This window comes from Platichthys flesus, chromosome 11, assembly GCF_949316205.1.
Source record: "Platichthys flesus chromosome 11, fPlaFle2.1, whole genome shotgun sequence".
Lineage (NCBI taxonomy): Eukaryota > Metazoa > Chordata > Actinopteri > Pleuronectiformes > Pleuronectidae > Platichthys > Platichthys flesus.
The window spans coordinates 6,279,633-6,299,439 of record NC_084955.1 but is presented as its reverse complement, the minus strand read 5'-3'; the positions used below and the strand labels follow the sequence as shown (position 1 = coordinate 6,299,439).

Here is a 19,807-nt window from a genome sequence, read left to right as displayed (position 1 = left end):
ATTTTGAAGAACTAATCCCTTTAGGAATGCACACATTGTTTGATCAGTTAAGTCTATAATACAATTAATTGCCTGAACTCAGATTTTCTCCCACTCAAACCATAAAAAACAGTGGTAATGAGTCACTTCTTTTATATATTCTCTTAACGTGTGAGATTTGATTTAATTCACAAACACAGGCAAATGTATTTCATTCATCAATGACTCAATCACCGGGTCACAAATCCATTAGGAAGGTGCTCCGACCTGCTGCGGGACTTCTGATTTACTGACCAGAAGCCTGATCACCTGATCGCTTTAGGGAAACCACCACCCAATGAAATGCTTACACACATATTACAAGAACAATGTGTGACAGAACAGTGGTTTGTGAACAGGTCAGCACCTGAGACTTGTCATTTGACATGAACGAACATTCAGTGTCTGTTAATCGAATGCCAACATAGTCAAGAAAACCTGTATGTTGTGTTCAGAGTTTATTATTGTGTGCTGTCATTGGAGATATTCACTCAGTTTTTTGTTTTATTTATAGGTGGACATGAAATCTTTAATATATTTTGCTCCTCTTCATTTTCTCTGGTATAGTAGCGTATATGCTTATGGTTACACCTCTGCAGAGATATTTATATAACAACCCTTATGTAGATATCAAGATTATTCATACAGACCCTGCAGTTGCAGAGATACACTCTAATAATTCCAGCCATGTAACGTTTTATCGTTGACCTGGGAAAAGAACAGATTTTAAAGGGTTGACTTTTACTTTGACCTTTGGTGTCATTTAGCTTTTTGATAAGGTGATCGCATTGTTTGGTAGCTCTAATGAAACTTCTGTCTTTATAATGTTTCGAACCAGTTTAGCATTACTGTGTGTACTACTGATAGTGTGGACTACTTTCTGAATGTGTGGGTCATTTGATAATCTGCTGATAAACAGTGAAACTCTGACTCATTAATCTGACTTTACGTGGATGCGTCACCGCTCCCAGGTGTAGTAGATTCTTTCAGCTCATGAAGTTTAACTTGGATCGGATTTCCCTGTTTCTTGTCGGCCGGAACTTCATTCAATTGTGTATTCATACTCTGCTGCAGGCAGTGATTTGTTTTCGTTTGCTATACATTGTCTGAATGAAATAAAACTCATAACCAAGCCTCGTGGTTTCATGTTAGATACTAAATGTGTATAAACGTGTAATATTTGTGAGAATATGAAGATTTATTTGATTTTGGTTTCTATTTTATTAGAACGCAGGGAAGGATACACAACGACCGGGAGGTGTTGTTCGGTCTATATAAATGCGCCGCCATCTTACCTTTCCCACTGTCTGTTCCGGGCTGGTGTGAGTCTGACTGAGGAGGGAGTGGACGTGGGCTCCCCGCTGACGCTCGACTTGCTTTCTCCATTTCTACGTGTTTTTTACCCTCCCGGACCCGAGTGGACGGAGTTGCTTTTGTTGACAAGGGTAGGCTTCCCCATTCTTCAGCTATGGGCTCCGCTCACTTTCTGCCTCTGGTCTTGCCGGTGACCGGCAGCAGGAACGGGGACGGACGGGTTGTTGTGTGCGGGCCGGCCGGGGAGGATGCTGCTGCGGCCGCCGCTGCTAGTGAGCCTCTCCCGGCAGATATTTGGGATCTGCCGGTGGCCACCGCCTATAGAGGAAATCCACATTTTACCGACGAGATCCACTGACTTTATCACAGCTTCGGTAACACAGACACCAGCGTGTAGAAGCGGGCTGTAGTTTCACTGCCTCGCGGTTTTATTATGAACCTTTCGGGAGGTTTAGGAGTACACGCAACATGTTGTCTTTGCTTGTTTAACTAGTTAGCTAACGTTAGCACGGGTTAGTTAGCTTAACCAACGTTAGCCCAGTTGTGCTGCTGACTAGTCGGACTCGCTTGTTTTCGCAGCTGGTTCAGTTCAACAGTTAACACGAGAAGAGACCCGCTTGTTAAGCCCGGTCTGCGGTGGCCATGTGTGCACATTTACCCAGTCAGTCCAGTTAGATAAGGCAGTGGTCAATTGACCTTTACGCAAACATTTCCTTCAAAGTTGAGTTTTTTATAACTTTTATGAGAAAACTGAAAACTGCTCGAAACTCTCACTCTGAATGAAGCTCGTCGCCGGTGGGATTGGAATTTATGTTTCGGCAACGATTATACTCGAGTGAGTTTTTAGTGAAATGTCGGCGAGTGGGTTTTCCACTCGTCCTTTTAAACAAAGACCGACACATTCCTCCCTGAGCCTGGGGAAGACAAGGAGGAGCCACGGTATGAAATCTGAGTCGCTGGTGTTGGAGTCAAGAAAGTCCGTGCAGCTGTGGAGGAGACGGGGATAACCACGCTAATATTTGTATGAATGTTTGGATAATTTGTGTCGATCTGTTGTGTGTGTTTGGTTTCCCTCACGTTAGTTCCAGCTGCTCAGCCAGATGTGTGTGTGTGTGTTGATCAACTGGACACGGACCGGCGGGTCACTACGGAGAAAAGTTGGATTCCTTCGCCGTCCTGTCTTTACTGAATAACAGCGGACCGGATGCTTCTGTGGATAAAACGTGTGTGTCTGCTGTTTAAAGGCGCTGAGGGTTGAAATTTGGTTTTCCCGACGATCTTGATTTATGTTTTGGTTACATCGGAATTGATGATTTAGATAAGAACCTGGATGTTTATCAGCGTGTATGATGACATCTCATCGGGCGGCCCCTCAAATGTGTTTAAATGCCTAAAACTCAGAAACGAATCCAGTTTATTTATGGACCAATTGCAAAAATCTGTGGTATTTCCACAGAAATCGCTGCATTCACTCTGACTGTCTGTCTCCAGCATGGTTTAAAAACAATCTCCATCAGATTACACTGTGGAACAAAAACTGACAAACATCATCTTGTCAGCGAAATTTCCTTTAAACAGTGAGTTTTTGAGACGGAAGCGTGGGTGTTATCTACATCACAGACCGGTAGTGGTTTGTTTTGAGGTGATCCCCTTGCAAGGAGGCTGTTGTCATCAAACTCTTTAGTGGTATTGTATTAACTTATAATGTAATCTTTCTCTGTTTTGAATTCACCTTTGTGGTCATTTGTCATACTTGTATTTCTGAGGCACATTTAAAAAAACAACGTAAAAGTCAATCTGAAATTAGCAACATATAGAACTGTTATATCCTCATTCAGAGAGAAATGTTGATCAACTGGTCAAAATAAATGTTCAGTTTAAACTGGTGATTGGATTTTTCTCGAGAATATATAACATTCGCAATTTTCCCTTTTTATATAAATTTCAATCAATATATAATCAATCCATGTCCAGGGCTTGTGTTTCTCCATGGGCATGTGTTATTGTGCAGTTGAGACACAGACCAAACACTGCAGCGGCTGCAGGCATTGAGCTCATTGTGTTGTTGGCAGCCAGCAGTGAGTGCTGCTGACCCTGCACATTACGTGGCTAACACTGAATATTGTGGCAGCTCCATCTCCCTGCTTGTGCTGATAACACAGCTTGTTGGGTCATTATCTTATGTGCCTGTATTGAAACCACTCTGTGTGCTTTTGTCATCGGAGAGAAAAACGGGCCGAGCGGGAGTTTAGATGAGATTTAGTTGAAACTCTTTTGAAGTCTTGTTCACAATTATATTTTTTTTAACTCAAGGACGATATGTTACCTCAAAAAAATTAATTTAACATGAATTATTGAAATGCCACCTCACACTAGGATGATAAAATTAAGTCCCAAATGTCTGCGAGCCAAATGAGTGAAAAGCAATTATAAGTGCATTTCATAAGGTGATGTCTTTTTTGAAATGGGAATAGAATACTGTCATCTTCGCACTAGGTAATATGGAAACTTATCTGAAATGTTTTTTTTGGTAGCCAGGCTCAAATTTGCTGACAGAATGGCCATCTTTTCTGTTTAGAAAGTGGAAATAGGATTGGGCTGTTTTGATGCCTAGCTATGAATAAATATGGTTTCCAACCCTCACAGGATTGGTCTATTTAAAGTTCCCACAAATTAAAAAAAGAAAGGTAACGACAATACTCACAGGGCAGCAGCGAGGACGAGGATTTTTTTATCTGTGTTACAGAATCTATCCTTGTTTTCTTGTGCCTGAAGGTGTTTTAAAAACTAAATTTCATTTAGAGCTCACAGCCTTTTATAAATTTGTGCTTAGCTAGCTGCTCATGTTTTTAGATATTTAAACTATAAATACGCTTAAGACCTTGTAGGTACCATTGTGGACATGTAAAAACAAGCTGGTGACTTATTATTTTTTTAATGAGGTTGTCTCATGATACTTGTCAGTCATTTGGCTTAGTGCCTATCTTGACAGAGATGACCTCTGTGCAATTAAGCAAGAGCCACATGTGGGAAATACTGATGGTTCAAATGAGCCATGTTTCCCCTAGTATATGAGAAATCAAGATTTGTATTCTTACATTAAATATAATTATCCGTATTATCCATACTGCACAAGCCAAGATTGACTCTGACTCTTGTGACTGCTATGTCACTCATTACTCATCTGTTTTGAGTCATATGGCTGAAACTGGATCAGGCACAACTCTACATATTGGATTTCACATGTGGCTTCAAAGAACGAAGAAGAAAGAAACCTCTTTTTAGATTCTTGTGGTTCGGCTGCAAGCCTGATATCTAGGGACACTCTTCCTGTAATGACTTTTTGTTTTAAGAGTCAGATTCTTGACTTTAGGGTAAGGCGACCATTTGTGACTCAATTGAAGACCAGACTTTTCTCGTTCGGCCTTCAAAAAAACTATCGTCTCAGTTCCCAAAGCCAGATGTAAAATACCACATTTTCCACCAGTCTGAATGATAAATGGTTCCACTGTGCACTTTGATTGTATGTTTGATTTTTCTGCAGCCTTGTATGGGACATATGGCTCCCATTAGGGCAGGGCTGGGTTATGTGAGGGCAGGCCTGCACAGCTCTAGAGGATGGCGTGTGAACAGCGAGTTTGAGTTGGTGTACTTGTGGTTAGAAGCAGCAGTTTTGGTGCCTGACTCAAGATAGTGTTTTAATGACACAGCCGAGCTGTGTGGTGTGGGTGTGAGAGGAGGGAAGTAATTCAGAGCAATGGTTCAGTTGCCCTTGAATTAATCTGTATATTGATGACCATTTAATACCACAAACACCTACACATCGGCATTTCCTCATGCCAGACTGATTTGTACTATTCTGTGTTATACTTGTTTTTTATTTGATTTCATTTTATTATTATCTTAGACATACTATATTATGCATACAATATAGAGCATTTTAAATTTGATAGCAATCCCTCAGGAAAACAAAATTGAAACCCTTAAATCACAGACTGTAGTGTCTAAATAACCATTTGTTGGCTGTTTGCTTGTGGAGCCTATACTCATAAATATCTTTAATACTTTATTGGCATATAACTCAAACTCCAAATCACATTTGATCTTAAGCAGAGATTAAAGAACATGAAAGACTCATCTGAATCTAAAGGGGTTAGTAGGGCTCTATTAAAACAAAAGAATAATCATATTTAAATTGAGCCTCATTTAACTGATCTGATACTGACTCACAAAATCCTGAGATCTTTTGATGTATGACTGTTGCAGTCTTTAAAGCTTTACTATCACTAGTACCATGTAGTCATTTTTCTTTCGCAGCAAGATCTGTCCACATGAAACAAAGGGGGCAGTCGTAGCTCACTGAAGCCATCACAAAGCCTAGAGCCAGGTGTCTGGTTGGAGTTTAGTCTTAAAAACTCGAAAGAACAGGTCGAAGCAAAGCTAAAAGCCAATGAAGGTGAAAAACTGAGACAAAAGGACTAATGTAAAAGTATTGATTGAGACATCATCCAGATACTTGAAATGCAGAACCAAGAAAACCTCATAAATTAACATCTAAATTTATTTTTTTAATACACAGAAGCAGGCCATGGCAATTTAATGAAATGTACCAAAAGAAACATTTCCAAACCTAACTGACCTAATTTTGTTCATGTCGGTTGATACTTTCCGCAATGCGTGCATTCACGAGCTGTTTCCCCTACGTTTCCTGTGGTATCATCCTGCGCCTCCATCCACACTCTCCTGATTACCTAAGCTCGCATTACATGTTAACAATAAACGCCAACACTAATCAGAAGTTATTAGGAAACGAAGGCTACAGGACTTGAAGTTTACTTTGTGCAGGTTTGATTCACCCTTGTTTAGTAGACTAGGGATGTCACAAGAACCGATACTTACGATACCTTTCGATACTAAAATAACAAAACACAGACGATGCCCATTTTTTTTGAAGCACCGTAAGAACCGCGAGCGCCGATGCCAGCTGTTGGCATCGGTGCTGCGCCTCTTCTGGAGCTGCGGCACTGATCTCTGAGCAGCTGAGACCAGAGAAACTCTGTGTTTTCACTGTTTCCACTGATAAAACAGTGAAAACAGAAGCAGTCTCTATCTCGGAGCGCGCGCGGTCACACACATACACACACACACACACACATCGCCCGCTCCTGGTATTTCATGACGGCCTGATACGATGATGATTTAAAAAATGAACGTGAACGTGACTTTCACTCACGTTCAACATATGAAAACTGATTCGTTAAGTTCGCCGTTCGCGAAAAATATCCGCATCAATGCACAGGGAGGCACTGCAGAGGTGCTGAAGAGCCGCAGGTTGCCGACCCCTGCTCTGGAGGATGACGTGAAGCGTTTTTTTACCGTGGTATCGAAATTGGCATCGAGAGTCGTGTTATTTTACTGGTATTGGCACCGACTACTGAATTTGGTATCGTGACACCCCTATAGTAGACACATATTTAAACACAGTGAACGTCTTGTGTGAATGCATTGGACACAAGATAATTGTTCATTAAACGTAATTGGGGCTAATTTGTTGACCAGTATTGTTGCTAGGCGATAAAGCCAACAATTGTATCACAATCAAAATATTCATGTCTGTCAATGGTTATCACTTCACAAATCTGAGGTAGAACAATTTTGTTTTGTACCTCTTATATCTTTTGGACTACTGTCATAGCAAAATGTGACATGTAAGAACAGGGGTTACTCTTGATCAAGTTGATCACATGACTTATTCAGAGCGAAGTGTTTTCTTTGAAACTAGATGATATCTGATAGAAGACAGGATACCTCTCAGATATCGACTGTAACATTGTTAAGCATTATTATGTTATTGACCCTAGGCAGATAGATATAAGACTCTTTTTCTGGGGGATGTAATAATTCATATATCAGAACTATGCATGTTCTTGTTAGTAGTTAGATGTAAATTGTTGCGGTTCAAACACACGCAAAGGATGCACAAATAAAAACAACAAAACAAATATCTCCCTGTGAAAAAAGAGATGTAAAGAGAGTATGTGGTGATAAGAGCTAGAGCCAGTGTCCGTGTGATGTAAACTAAATCTCGTGATCTCCACAGCAGAGTTAAAACGTCAGTTCCTGTCTCTGCCTGCTGCACCCAACTGCTCCACCTCTTGCATGAATAATACCGAGGATTTGCTGCTGTTGTTCAGCGTCTGTGCAGAGAGCCACCCGCTGTGTTGTGCATGTGTGAAAGACAAACTTCGGTTAAACGCTGCAGCCAATTCTCCAAATTTTACCCGCAGGTCATGTCTGAAAACAGCTATACACTGACTTTCATTGGGGACAACTTAGAAAAATCCTACACGAGCTGTTTTTGTGGGGGTGAAAGTAGTTTACTTAAATTCACACTATTGCATAGAAACATAGCTGGACTGTCCTGTAATTAATTATTTTGAGTAAATGCGTCTTGAACTGTGCTAAAGAGATTTGATGTCAAGGATGCAGAGCTGTGGTACATATTTGTGAATTTTAGCTGCAGGAAAAATGTCTCACGGTCTATTTTTCTCTCTCTAGCAAGTTTAAAAAATCAACATGTTTATTTTTTAGCTATACCCTTATTTTTCACAACTTTTCTCTTAGTTCCTACAACATGTCCAAACTGGTATACCGTGACTGAATGGGGTTTGGTCTACATTCGTCATGGAGAACTCATCTTTGAGTAACTACAGATACACTTGAGAGGGTCTGACTAAAGAGTCTCTAACTCAGGGACCACGGCCCGAATTTCTCATTTGAGTTTATTTCCTAGTGTTTTTTGTGCGTTACTCCCATGACATGTATATCTCTGGGTGTGAATTGAAAAAAAATTGTTTGGACTTTATCCCCTCCTGCTCTCTTTCTCTACCTCTCTGCTGCCATTGCCAGAGTTTACTTTCCTTGAGAGTGTGGTTTCAGCTTCAAAGCCAGTGCAGGAATGCGTATAACCTCCTCCCTCCTGCCTCTTTTCTCTCCCCTCAATGCTCCACCTCCCCCCGTCCTTCCTCACCTAAATAGTAGCTAGCTGCTAAACTTAATGAAGGCTTTTTGTGCAAGATGCTGCTATTTGGATGGCTGGTGTGAACAGAAGAGGAAATCCAAGAAAGGGAGGAGGCAGGAAAGGAAAGAAGGCCCAGGAAACTAGATTGTCTGGACGGCTTCATTTAAACAAAACACCTCCGAAAAAAACACACACACAAACAATCGTCCGATCACTTTGTCTAGTGTTTGATTGGAAGGAAAGTAGATCGGATGTGTAGAGAGCGAAGGCGAGCTGTGACTGGGGTAGTTGCCCTAATTGCCTTTTTTCTCCTTTTCAGATCAGGAAGCTGTGTTGGTCGCGGTTTGAGAACGGAACATGGCTTCCCAGGGTGAGTTAATATTTCTCAGAAATTACCTCTTTGCTCTCCAGCTATAATACACACAGTAAGCAGCGTGCTTAACTTTGCTGCTGTTCCAATAAGCCTCTTGTCCTGGTGCATCTTTTTTTCTCATTAGAGCAAAGTGAATTAGTTATTGATTTCAGTTTAGTGTGAAATCAAACTTTATGCTCAAATGGTGAAATGGCAGGTTAGCGGGAGATATAAGTCTATCCTGTGCATTCAGAGACTGTTGTTACTTAAATAACATGCATTGTTAATGCAGTATTTTGAACCATCCTTTTTATAAAATACTTATTAATTATGCTTCTTGGCAGTTATTGTGTAGACAAAGAATCAGAGTCTTTTTCCCTCGATGGAAGAATTGAGCGAGTTATTTTTCCATTTGTTGATGCACACTTATTAATACTCCTGTCTCTTACAGCTGATCTGATGGAGCTGGACATGGCCATGGAGCCAGACCGTAAGGCAGCAGTCAGTCACTGGCAACAACAGTCCTACCTGGACTCAGGCATCCATTCAGGTGCCACCACAACTGCTCCCTCCCTCAGTGGGAAGGGCAACCCTGAGGAAGACGATGTGGACAACCAGGTTATGTATGAGTGGGAGCAGGGCTTCAACCAGAACTTCTCCCAGGAACAAGTACAAGGTAAGTTGTTCTACACTCTTTTGATATTAGGAAAAAGAGCTGTTCACTGCATGTGAAATCTTGAAGCTTAAAACCTAATATAACACAACTGATGGTCCCGCTTTTCCAGATATAGATGGTCAGTATGCCATGACACGTGCACAGCGAGTGCGTGCAGCGATGTTCCCAGAGACTCTTGAGGAGGGCATGCAGATCCCCTCTACACAGTTTGATGCAGCAAACCCTACCAATGTCCAGAGGCTGGCAGAGCCATCGCAAATGCTCAAACACGCTGTGGTCAATCTGATCAATTATCAAGATGACGCTGAATTGGCAACCAGAGCCATACCAGAACTCACCAAACTACTCAACGATGAGGACCAGGTACTTGTCCATTGTGAAAGTATCTCTTGGATTTACCTCATCTTGTTTTTTCTTACTATAATACCATAACATTCGTGTCTGTCTCCTCCAGGTCGTAGTAAACAAAGCTGCAGTGATGGTCCACCAGCTTTCAAAGAAAGAGGCTTCTCGCCACGCCATCATGCGCTCCCCACAGATGGTTTCTGCTATTGTCAGGACCATGCAGAACACAAATGATGTAGAGACGGCTCGCTGTACCGCGGGAACACTTCACAACCTTTCCCATCACAGAGAGGGTCTGCTGGCCATCTTCAAGTCTGGAGGAATACCTGCTCTAGTTAAAATGCTTGGGTATGTGAAAGGACAATGAGAGGATAGTTTGTTTTGTTTTCTTTGGTTAACTATTGCTCACCTGTACAGAAAGCAATGCGTTTCTTAATGATTCTTAGTTAATGGTTACACTCTGACTCCGCTGTCTGACTCCGCTGTCTATCAACTGTGACAGATTTAGTTGTGCATCTTTTCCAGTGGCACAGTAATCTAATAATCTGTCTGTCCTGCAGTTCACCAGTGGACTCTGTCCTGTTTTACGCTATCACCACCCTCCACAACCTCCTCCTGCACCAGGAAGGAGCCAAGATGGCTGTTCGTCTAGCTGGAGGTCTGCAGAAAATGGTGGCTCTACTCAACAAGACCAATGTCAAATTCCTGGCCATCACCACTGACTGTCTCCAGATACTGGCCTATGGCAACCAGGAAAGCAAGGTGAATAGCAGGATTTTTACATTTCAAGACAACAGCTCTCCACAGTGGCCATCGTGAGACCATTCAAACCCCTAATGTTTTATGTGTTCTGTTTGTGTAGTTGATAATCCTGGCCAGTGGTGGCCCTCAGGCATTGGTCAACATCATGAGGACCTACACCTATGAGAAGCTGCTGTGGACCACAAGCAGAGTGCTCAAAGTGCTGTCAGTCTGCTCCAGTAACAAGCCTGCTATTGTAGAAGCTGGTACGTCTCAAACATTCGAGAGAATATCATGCTACTGTTATTTATTGTGTGTACATTCATGAGTTTTTCCTTTTTACATATTTTAAATGTATTTATGATCGCAACCACTGCAGCAACAACAATAACAGAAAATATATTGATTTGTGATAACGCTAACATTTTACTTGTTGGTAAATATTTTTCTCCATATTCCAGGAGGCATGCAGGCTCTGGGACTCCACCTGACAGACCCCAGCCAGAGACTGGTCCAGAACTGTCTCTGGACTCTCAGGAACTTATCAGATGCTGCCACCAAACAGGTGATGAGAACTGTCCCTTGTTCTTACCCAGAAGCAAAAGTCATTATGTGGGGTATCGGGCAACATTGCTGAGCATATGCATATACAGACATCTTCCCAGTCTAACCTTGCATGTGTATCTCTACAGGAGGGAATGGAGGGTCTGCTGGGAACACTGGTTCAGCTGCTCGGCAGTGACGACATTAATGTGGTGACCTGTGCTGCTGGTATTCTGTCTAACCTGACCTGTAACAACTACAAGAACAAGATGATGGTCTGTCAGGTGAGGAGACGTACAGCTCATACACTTTATGGATAGTAAAATGACTGCTAATGCTAAGATAGTGTTCATGTTGTAGATTTTATGTTCTTAAGTTTAGAAAAAGTTCATGTCTAAAAAAAATTCTAATATGATTGAGACAGTGAGATTGAATGTTTGATGTATCATTCATGTGTCTCTCTGCAGGTTGGAGGTATTGAGGCGTTGGTGCGCACAGTGCTCCGGGCAGGAGACAGAGAAGACATTACAGAGCCAGCTATTTGTGCCCTGCGTCACCTCACATCTCGACACCAGGACGCTGAGATGGCACAGAATGCTGTTAGACTGCACTACGGTCTGCCTGTGGTTGTCAAATTACTACATCCGCCATCACACTGGCCTCTCATTAAGGTACACACACAGACACGCACAGACTTGCCAGCAGCAGTCTGCCACATAAGCTGTTCTTCGTACTGTCAGTTATTTGGCTGTACTTTTAGTGCACTGAAGCATTCTACACTTAACCAAGCAGTGAAGCCAAAATAATGGGCCAAACCTGGCTTTAAAGGCTCAGTATTGTAGTGGAGCTGGCTACTGACCCACGTTGACATCATATCTCCTTTGGGCCTCTCAGGGTTGAATGTTTTGTTCAATATAAATGCACTGACTCAATGCTGTAAGTTGCAAATCTCTGCTTGTTGAGCGCCCAGTCAAATGTAGAGACCACAAAGTGCCCCTAAGTGACAAGTCTATCATATATGGTATTTGTTGTTATTGCCCACTAAAATCAGTATTAGTACAATTTGTCCCTTGAATGAGACAAATTGTTTCACCTGTGGTCTGGCAGATGGAATCAAGAGAAAATTAAGATTTAGCAATTGAACATATGTCAATACAAACCTGTATTTGAAAACATAGCTTTTTACTGTGATCCCTGATCAGCTGTAAAGCTAACTACCTAAAGTTGGCATTTAAATAAAATGTAACTGTTTCTCCATCAGGCAACAGTTGGTCTGATCCGTAATCTGGCTCTGTGCCCTGCAAACCACTCTCCTCTGAGGGAGCAGGGAGCCATCCCCAGACTGGTTCAGCTGCTGGTCAGGGCACACCAAGACACACAGAGACGCACCAGCATGGGAGGCACACAGCAGCAGTTTGTGGTGAGAGCTCGCACGAACACTTATGTCCATAACTAAACCAGCATGGAATAATGGAACACATAGTCCACTGGTGCCATGTTTCACCAAAGTGTTTTCTTACAGTTTGAACTTGACTGATTGTGTTGTAGGAGGGAGTTCGTATGGAGGAGATAGTGGAGGGCTGCACAGGAGCACTTCACATCCTGGCAAGAGACGTCCACAACAGAATAGTCATCAGAGGACTAAACACCATTCCACTCTTTGTACAGGTACAATAATGCTGTTTTTACACATTCAACCCACTTAACATTGAGTGAGGAACTTGAACTGCTCTGAAGATTTCAAGATGTTCTAAACTTAAGAATTGTCAGAGCAAATTAATGGGGAAAATGGATCTCTATATTTGTAATATTTGGGTAGTTTAAAAAAATCATGACTTGGTCCATGGTCCGTAAAGAAGAGTTTCTTGTCTGCTGTGTCATCACACTCATTGTTGCATCTCTGAACATGTGGTCTGCAGCAGCAGCACATTACTGTGCAGCCTGAGATTTGCTGAGCATCCTGTCTGTATTTGTGTGCAGCTGCTGTATTCTCCCATTGAGAACATCCAGCGTGTAGCAGCAGGCGTCCTGTGTGAGCTGGCTCAGGACAAAGAGGCTGCTGAGGCCATCGAGGCAGAGGGAGCCACTGCCCCACTCACAGAGCTCTTGCACAGCCGCAACGAAGGAGTTGGTATGTGAACAACTACATACTGCAATCACTCACACACTGGCTACTCTTGAACTCCAAAGATATTCAGAGAGTCCCACTGGGATATGACTGGTTATGTTTGTATAAAACACTGTCACTTAAAAACAATTGTTCTGAACTCATGGCAGTACTCTCTATGATGGCTTCATCATTCTGTCATTTATAGGTAAAGTGTTTTTGACACGCCACATGAACGTGACTAATCCATAAACCCCTCTTCTTCCTCCAGCCACCTATGCAGCAGCAGTTTTGTTCCGTATGTCTGAAGACAAACCCCAGGACTACAAGAAACGCCTCTCTGTAGAACTCACCAGCTCGCTCTTCAGGACAGAACCAATGGCCTGGAACGAGGTGCGACATATTTAAAATCACTTCTGGTGTCTAAAGCAGGATATTTGTGCACAAAACGCTCATAGATTAACTTCTGTGTTCTATTACAAACGGTTGCCTCCTGCTCATATTTGTGTGTGTCTGTTGCTCTGTAGACTGGAGACCTGGGTTTGGACATCGGAGCACAGGGTGATCATCTGGGCTACAGACAGGAAGGTAAGTCATCTCACCTCCAGCTGGGGGGGGGGGGGGGGCGCGGAGCTCTAACACTCGGGGACAAGTCAGGAATGTCAGATCTGTTGTCAGTGCCTCTGTAGTCAGGTTAATTCTGTCCTATGAGTTCCTATTAACCCATGGAACTCTTATTCCCCTTTATATCGAAATTTTGTAAGTCCACTGACGGAGCTCTTTCTGTCCTTGTTATTACTGCAGCTAACAGGATTGGTTGTAACAGGTCATGATAGACAGAACCACAGACAGTGATGAGGGGCAGTAATCCTTAATTTCTCCTTGTGGTCAGTCAGCACAACACAGGTGGCTCGAACACATGCAATACTGCAGCTCTTAGTTGTCACAGTTGTCATCTGACAGTGTAGCAGGACCTTGGACTGTGTACTGCTCAATAAGCTGAGGGGCCTGCGCTCTCTCTCAGCACTAACAGCTCTAATTGGCTCTCAGTCCGACTAATGAAAGAATGACCTGGTCACTGCAGATGTTTTTCTGTCTATGGAACCAAAGTAAACGTGGTGAACTGGACCACGAGTTCAGCTAACTTGAGTTCGGTCTTTTTGAGGGAGTTGAGCAGTAGATCATTGGAAGGGCGGTGTGCTGTGTTGCTGTGTAGTGTTGAATGATCATACTACTGTGTGGCAGCTTGGTTTGTTAACATGCTTCTAACAACTGCTCTGCTTCCCCTTGCTCTCCTCCATCCACTCCTCCCCCAGACCCAAGCTACCGTTCCTTCCATTCAGGGGGTTACGGAGGGGACACGATGGGCATGGAGCCCATGATGGACCACGATCTGGTTGGAGGCCACCACCCGGGCCAGGACTATCCCCCAGTTGAGGGGCTGCCTGATCTGGGACACGCCCAGGAACTGATAGAGGGCCTGCCACCCGGCGACTCCAACCAACTGGCCTGGTTTGATACCGACCTGTAAATACCAAGACCAACATTAAACTACTCTTTCTACTAGGTAAGAATATCTGCAGTCCCTCTGTGGCCTTGTGTTAGCTCAGGTAGCCATTTCCTGTGCCGATAAAGCAGAGGCACAGGAGGTAGGTTTAGTGTCTGGATAAAATGGCTGAGGGGGTAGGAGAGTGGATTTACTCATGGAGGCTGCTGCATGGTCACACTGCTCCTAATTGCAATGCTGTGTGATGTGGTGTGTGTGATGTGGTGTGTGTGATGTTTGATCTGTGTGTGTGGTCTTTACCAAGGCTGCGCTCTGTCTCCTTCCTCGCACCTCTGGTTTTTCCCCTCATTCCTTGTGTCTGCTCCACTCACGCCTCTCCTCCCTCTTGCAGCTGTATCATGTGATCTGGATGAACCTGCATTGTGATTCGCCCACATGGAGGAGGCGGGGTTTCAGAAAGTGCCTGAAGATGACTCAATAACAGCAAGCAGAGTTTCCGGTCTATGGGAACTCCATTGGGACAAACAAGATTTAAGTGCGGTTCTGTTCTGCTCTCTCAGCCTGACGGGGGCTGACATCAAATCGTGACATGACACATGGATTCTGATCTCAACATTTGATTTTCAAAAACCCTTTTTATGTATTTTGTTTTTCATTTTTACTTCTTTCACTTGTTTTACTTTTTGTATTGTTTTCCTCAAGTCTGTAATTGTACAAACTGGTTCAAGTTTGCTTTTTCATTATTCAGAATTATGATACTCATCTCTTGTTTTTGCAGTCCCTTGTATTTTAAGTCTGATAGTGTTGAGTTTTTTTTAGTGGTAATGCTCCATCAAAGTAAAGAATCTGATCACATTTTAAATGGTGTCCAAACACTAAAGTTAATCAGTTGAATTGTATTCTGATGATCAAGTGTAACATTGTGTAGCTTTTGTATAAAAACATGAATTGGAAATCATGGTCCAAATATCAAGCTATTTTCTTGCTTTAAAGGTGGACACTGACGTGTCTCTGCTGTTCCAAAGGGGGTGTAGCTGTCTAAAGCTGGAGGGGTGGAGGTGGGCTTTAACTGGTCTGCTGTTACTAAGGGGAGGGGTAGTTGGAGGAGCTGGTTGCTGTAGCCTGCTGTGTTCTGAAACAATAAAATGGACTGTCATTTCACCTGTACGCCTCCACGTCTCATTTCATCTATGCCCTAGAGCCAGGACAGGTTGCATAAGGAGACACTATGAGATAAACATGTCTACCGATCTGTTGACTGAATCCTACAAGTGAGTCCACAGCAGCGATCATGGGTTATGGTAGAAATGCAATTATGAGTTCCCTTCTAAATCTCACCAAGTCAGATCAGAATATCCAGAGATGAAGCCAAAAAATCCTGGATTCAAACGTTGCCATCTTGCACCTTTTAGAAAAAAATAATTAATTGATTCAACAACAACATTGTTTGGCATTTAACTTTCTTTTTATTTTGAACTGCAGTTCAGTTGAACAGTGAACATTTCAATGCATAAGCTACATAATGACCTGAGTAAACCAACAACAATCATTTTCAAAACACAAAACTAGCATTTCCTCTGTAAGCTAAAATAACTTTCTTTGAAAATCTTTAAATTACTTAAGACAATATCTCAGATAAGATTAAGATGCATTGATTAGTCGCACAGACATGCACAGGCACACTCATGCAGGTAGGGAAATTTAACCTCTGCTTTTGACCCATCTGGTGCAGGACACAAAGAGCACCATGTACGGTGCCCAGGGAGCAGATGTTGGGGGAGTAAGGTGCCTTGCTCAGGGGTACTAGACAGGGTAGGGAGACTCTTGGATTTTTTTGGACAGATCAATTTTTCAGTCTTTTTGTTTTTTCTCTGGAGTCGAACCAGAGATGAACCAGAGACCTTTTCTGCCCATAGTCCACCGCCTCTCCAACTTGACAGAGAAACAACCACATATATCACACAAATAACACAGTGCCTTGCGCTCCCTATACTTGCACACTCTCAAACAAATCCTCAGAAAATGGCGTTCTTGAGATTAGTCACTTTTGCACTGGTTCTCAGTCCATCAAGTCCAAGGAACAGTTTATGAACAACCACCAATATGGATTTAAGCTCGTTCCGATAACTCAGATTCAGGGTATATATTGTTCCCATGAGTAAAGCACAGCAACTTGGCATGTCCTTTCCCACCAGGATTTTGGCTCCCTCAACCACGATCGTTGCTGACTTCTGGTCAGATCCTGGGATCATCTGCTTATTACCAATAATGGCAATATTCATCACTTGCATATGCAGGCTTGCTTCAAACTTTTCGCTGTCCTGGAATCAAATATAAAAAAAGGTTAGCATGTTCAAGATAATGAACTGGATGATTAGTGCAGACTTGTCACATATTGAAATCCGCTGATCAATACAGCCATTATTTATTCTAGTTAACCCTGATAAATACACAACAACACGAGCCAAATGCGAAAATACCTAAAGCCATACCACAGATAGAATGTTCACAAGGCACACGATTTGTTAGGTCACAGTGGCCTTAACCTTATTTAATTGATCTCCAAATTCTAAATAGGTATCCTTGAGTCCAAGTGAACGTTTGTAGCAAATTTGAAGAACTTCTCCCTGAGATATCGCGTGAACAAGAATGGGAAAGAAGTACGATAGAGAACCAGGAAACAGAATGCCTCCGGCCACTTGCTTTTGCCGGCATGAAGCCATAAAAAAGGTTTACTTAATATGGCTATCCCAAGTTGCAATAGACTAGCAATTTTTAGCATTTCAAAGATACATTTAAGAAGTTATTATACCTCAAACAGCATTTCATTGACCTGCCTGATTCTCATTCCTGTAACTCCTCCCTTTGATGAGGCTATGTCCATCAGTTTGGGGGTGTAATGGTCAAGTTTGGCCATGAAGGTAGATTCAAGGCTCACAGTGGTAATTATCTTGAATTCTTCATTTATCTGTAACCACAAGAACAGGATAATTAAATGTTAGGAGTATATCTATAGCATTCATTTATACTGCAAAACAATTATTAAAGAGGAATAACTCTATAGAGGTTACCTACAATCAAATGCCAGTTGCTAAGACAGCTAAGCAAGTATATCCTTTAAAAGCATCATGTCAATTTTTATTTAGTTCAATAAGTACAGTTACAGTACTTAAATTCAAAATACATTTACTTGAACAACAAAAAAATGAACCTGAGTTGTTTCAAATACTGCAGACCAGCGCTCCATGAAGTCCTTGATTGCAAGGGCCTCATAAATGATTTCTTGTCTACGTAGAGAAAAGGTCTTGGCCATTTTGTCAGAGTCCACCTGGGAATTATCTCTTTTAGTGACTTCACGCTAGAGGTCCACTCTCTCCTTCACCATACTTCCACTGGTTTCGCCTTGAGGATGAAGAGGTAGGTAATTACTTCAGCCTTTTTAGGCTTTTAACATGTTTTTAACATGTGCTGGTTTCCTCTTGAGTGAGATCCCCACAATTTCTGGGCAGCCAACACCTCGAAGATGGATCTGAAGTTGTTCATTTTGTACTTGAGTCGCGGGATCCATCCATAATATCCATGGAAGGATCCTGGTTCTTTGACGAGGTATGTTTCTTGATCAGGGCCTCTGCTACTTAACTTAGTTGATTCCAGATTGTAATGACAGTTTCTTGACATCACGATCTGAAGTATAACTCGTAGATGGGCTGCTTGCGACATTATTCAATCTGTAACACACAAAATATTTGAAATGATTTAGTAAGGACAATAACTACACAAGTCAGTAAATATACAGTATAGACTTCAAGCCATCACTTCAAGTTAAGTATGTTTTGCACTCTATGCAGCAGAAATGAAACTTTTCTGGGTTACAATGCTTTTTCCACCAAACATGTAAGGTGTCAAAGGGAACATGTCAGACAGCTCTGCAGGCTCTAGCACTTTCACACTGCATGTTTGTCAAGAACATATAGCTCCTGAGATGCTCAACGGACCAAGCACTCAAGCATTTTACGATGAATACCAGAGTGCCCTTCACAACAACTATTTGGATCAACTCTGCAAAATCTGTCAGACCTCCTGTCAATCCAGTAGCCAAAATCATTCCAGTTGCATACTTTGTGCCACTGTAACAAACAGTCTTGACTATGGATGATCTGAATTTCCCACGGAATAAATAAAGTATCCATCTATCGATCTATCTATCTATCTATGTGGATTTGTGTCTCATCTGGGAATATAGCTTGCAGTGCCTCCTGGATGTCTTCATTTAGCCCAGTAACATCCATAGTGTTTACAGTAACATCCTGTAAAACAGGCTTCACAACACTGGGATCATACTGGTTATATGCAATCATCAGCTGATGCTTCATGGAAAGTGACAGCAGAATATTGAGAAAACTGTGAGTGTACCAGACAACATACTTAAAAAAGCTGTGTTTGACTTCAAACCGCATTGTCCACAGTAACACTATGGGACCATAGGCCCTAATCAACTGTGGATAATAATCCAGGTAATGATGTTTGGGGATTATTTTCCCCTGTGGGAAAACCTGGAGAAACCTATGTCTGTGTTCAGAGATCTTAGTATCTAGATAAAAAATGGTTTCCTCAATGTGAACATGACTCACAACAAGCTCAACTATATCTTTGAGTACTAGAAGTCCCATTCTGGTTCACCCTCAGGGATTTTTGATCCAATTATGAGGGGCAGGAATCGCAGCAATGACCAGTTTTCATGGGCGTTCCCTCCAAAACTTTTCTTTGCTGCAAAAGTCAACGGTGTTAGACAGTTGTGTCTGCTGCAGCTTTCGTGAGATTAGTCAGCTTTGCATATAAAATTAGATCCCGGAGTGAAGAAGTAAAAGCTCTGCCAGTGGTGACCATGACTGTCCAGGATTTTGGTTTTCTCAGAGGTGGTGTCACTTAGACACATTTCTTAGTCAGTGTCTTAAACTGATTATCAACCAGCTTTGTATTGTTACAATGTCAATAATACAGTATATGAAGAAGAGCAATGTTTACTTTCCCTCCACATTGCCTGGAACTGGAATAACTTGACTTCTTGCTGCCAAAAGTGTGCTAGACAACTATTGTCATGTCACTGACAGACTTACCAGCACTTACCCGGCTGCGTGCTGGAACTGCAACATGCACCTATACATTTTTCTGTGCAGCTGTTT

The 19,807-nt window shown here is 42.2% G+C and overlaps 1 protein-coding gene across 3 annotated transcripts; it reads left to right on the top strand.

Annotated features, from left to right (window-relative positions):
- Nucleotides 1-1,330: 1,330 nt before the first annotated feature.
- On the top strand, nt 1,331-15,785 carry ctnnb1 (catenin (cadherin-associated protein), beta 1). 3 transcript variants are annotated; one of them, XM_062399282.1, is made up of 17 exons: nt 1,331-1,463; nt 8,673-8,723; nt 9,157-9,381; nt 9,491-9,744; nt 9,836-10,074; nt 10,287-10,488; nt 10,589-10,733; nt 10,929-11,032; nt 11,160-11,294; nt 11,478-11,681; nt 12,272-12,430; nt 12,559-12,678; nt 12,991-13,141; nt 13,389-13,510; nt 13,645-13,705; nt 14,461-14,684; nt 15,016-15,785. In XM_062399282.1, the coding sequence occupies exons 2-16, from the start codon at nt 8,711-8,713 to the stop codon at nt 14,646-14,648; spliced, it is 2,322 nt and encodes a 773-aa protein (XP_062255266.1). In that variant the 5' UTR covers nt 1,331-1,463; nt 8,673-8,710; the 3' UTR covers nt 14,649-14,684; nt 15,016-15,785. The 3 variants fall into 3 exon arrangements, with proteins under 3 accessions (XP_062255266.1, XP_062255265.1, XP_062255267.1); XM_062399281.1 differs by having other exon boundaries at nt 14,434-14,684; XM_062399283.1 differs by lacking the exon at nt 14,461-14,684.
- The last annotated feature ends 4,022 nt before the right edge of the window (nt 15,786-19,807 follow it).

What these genes read in the sequence shown, in the direction of transcription:
- ctnnb1 (XM_062399281.1), top strand. An exon ending in GCCTGCTATTGTAGAAGCTG is followed by an intron (nt 10,734 to 10,928) that starts GTACGTCTCAAA and finishes TCCATATTCCAG; the next exon opens with GAGGCATGCAGGCTCTGGGA. An exon ending in ACAAGATGATGGTCTGTCAG is followed by an intron (nt 11,295 to 11,477) that starts GTGAGGAGACGT and finishes GTCTCTCTGCAG; the next exon opens with GTTGGAGGTATTGAGGCGTT.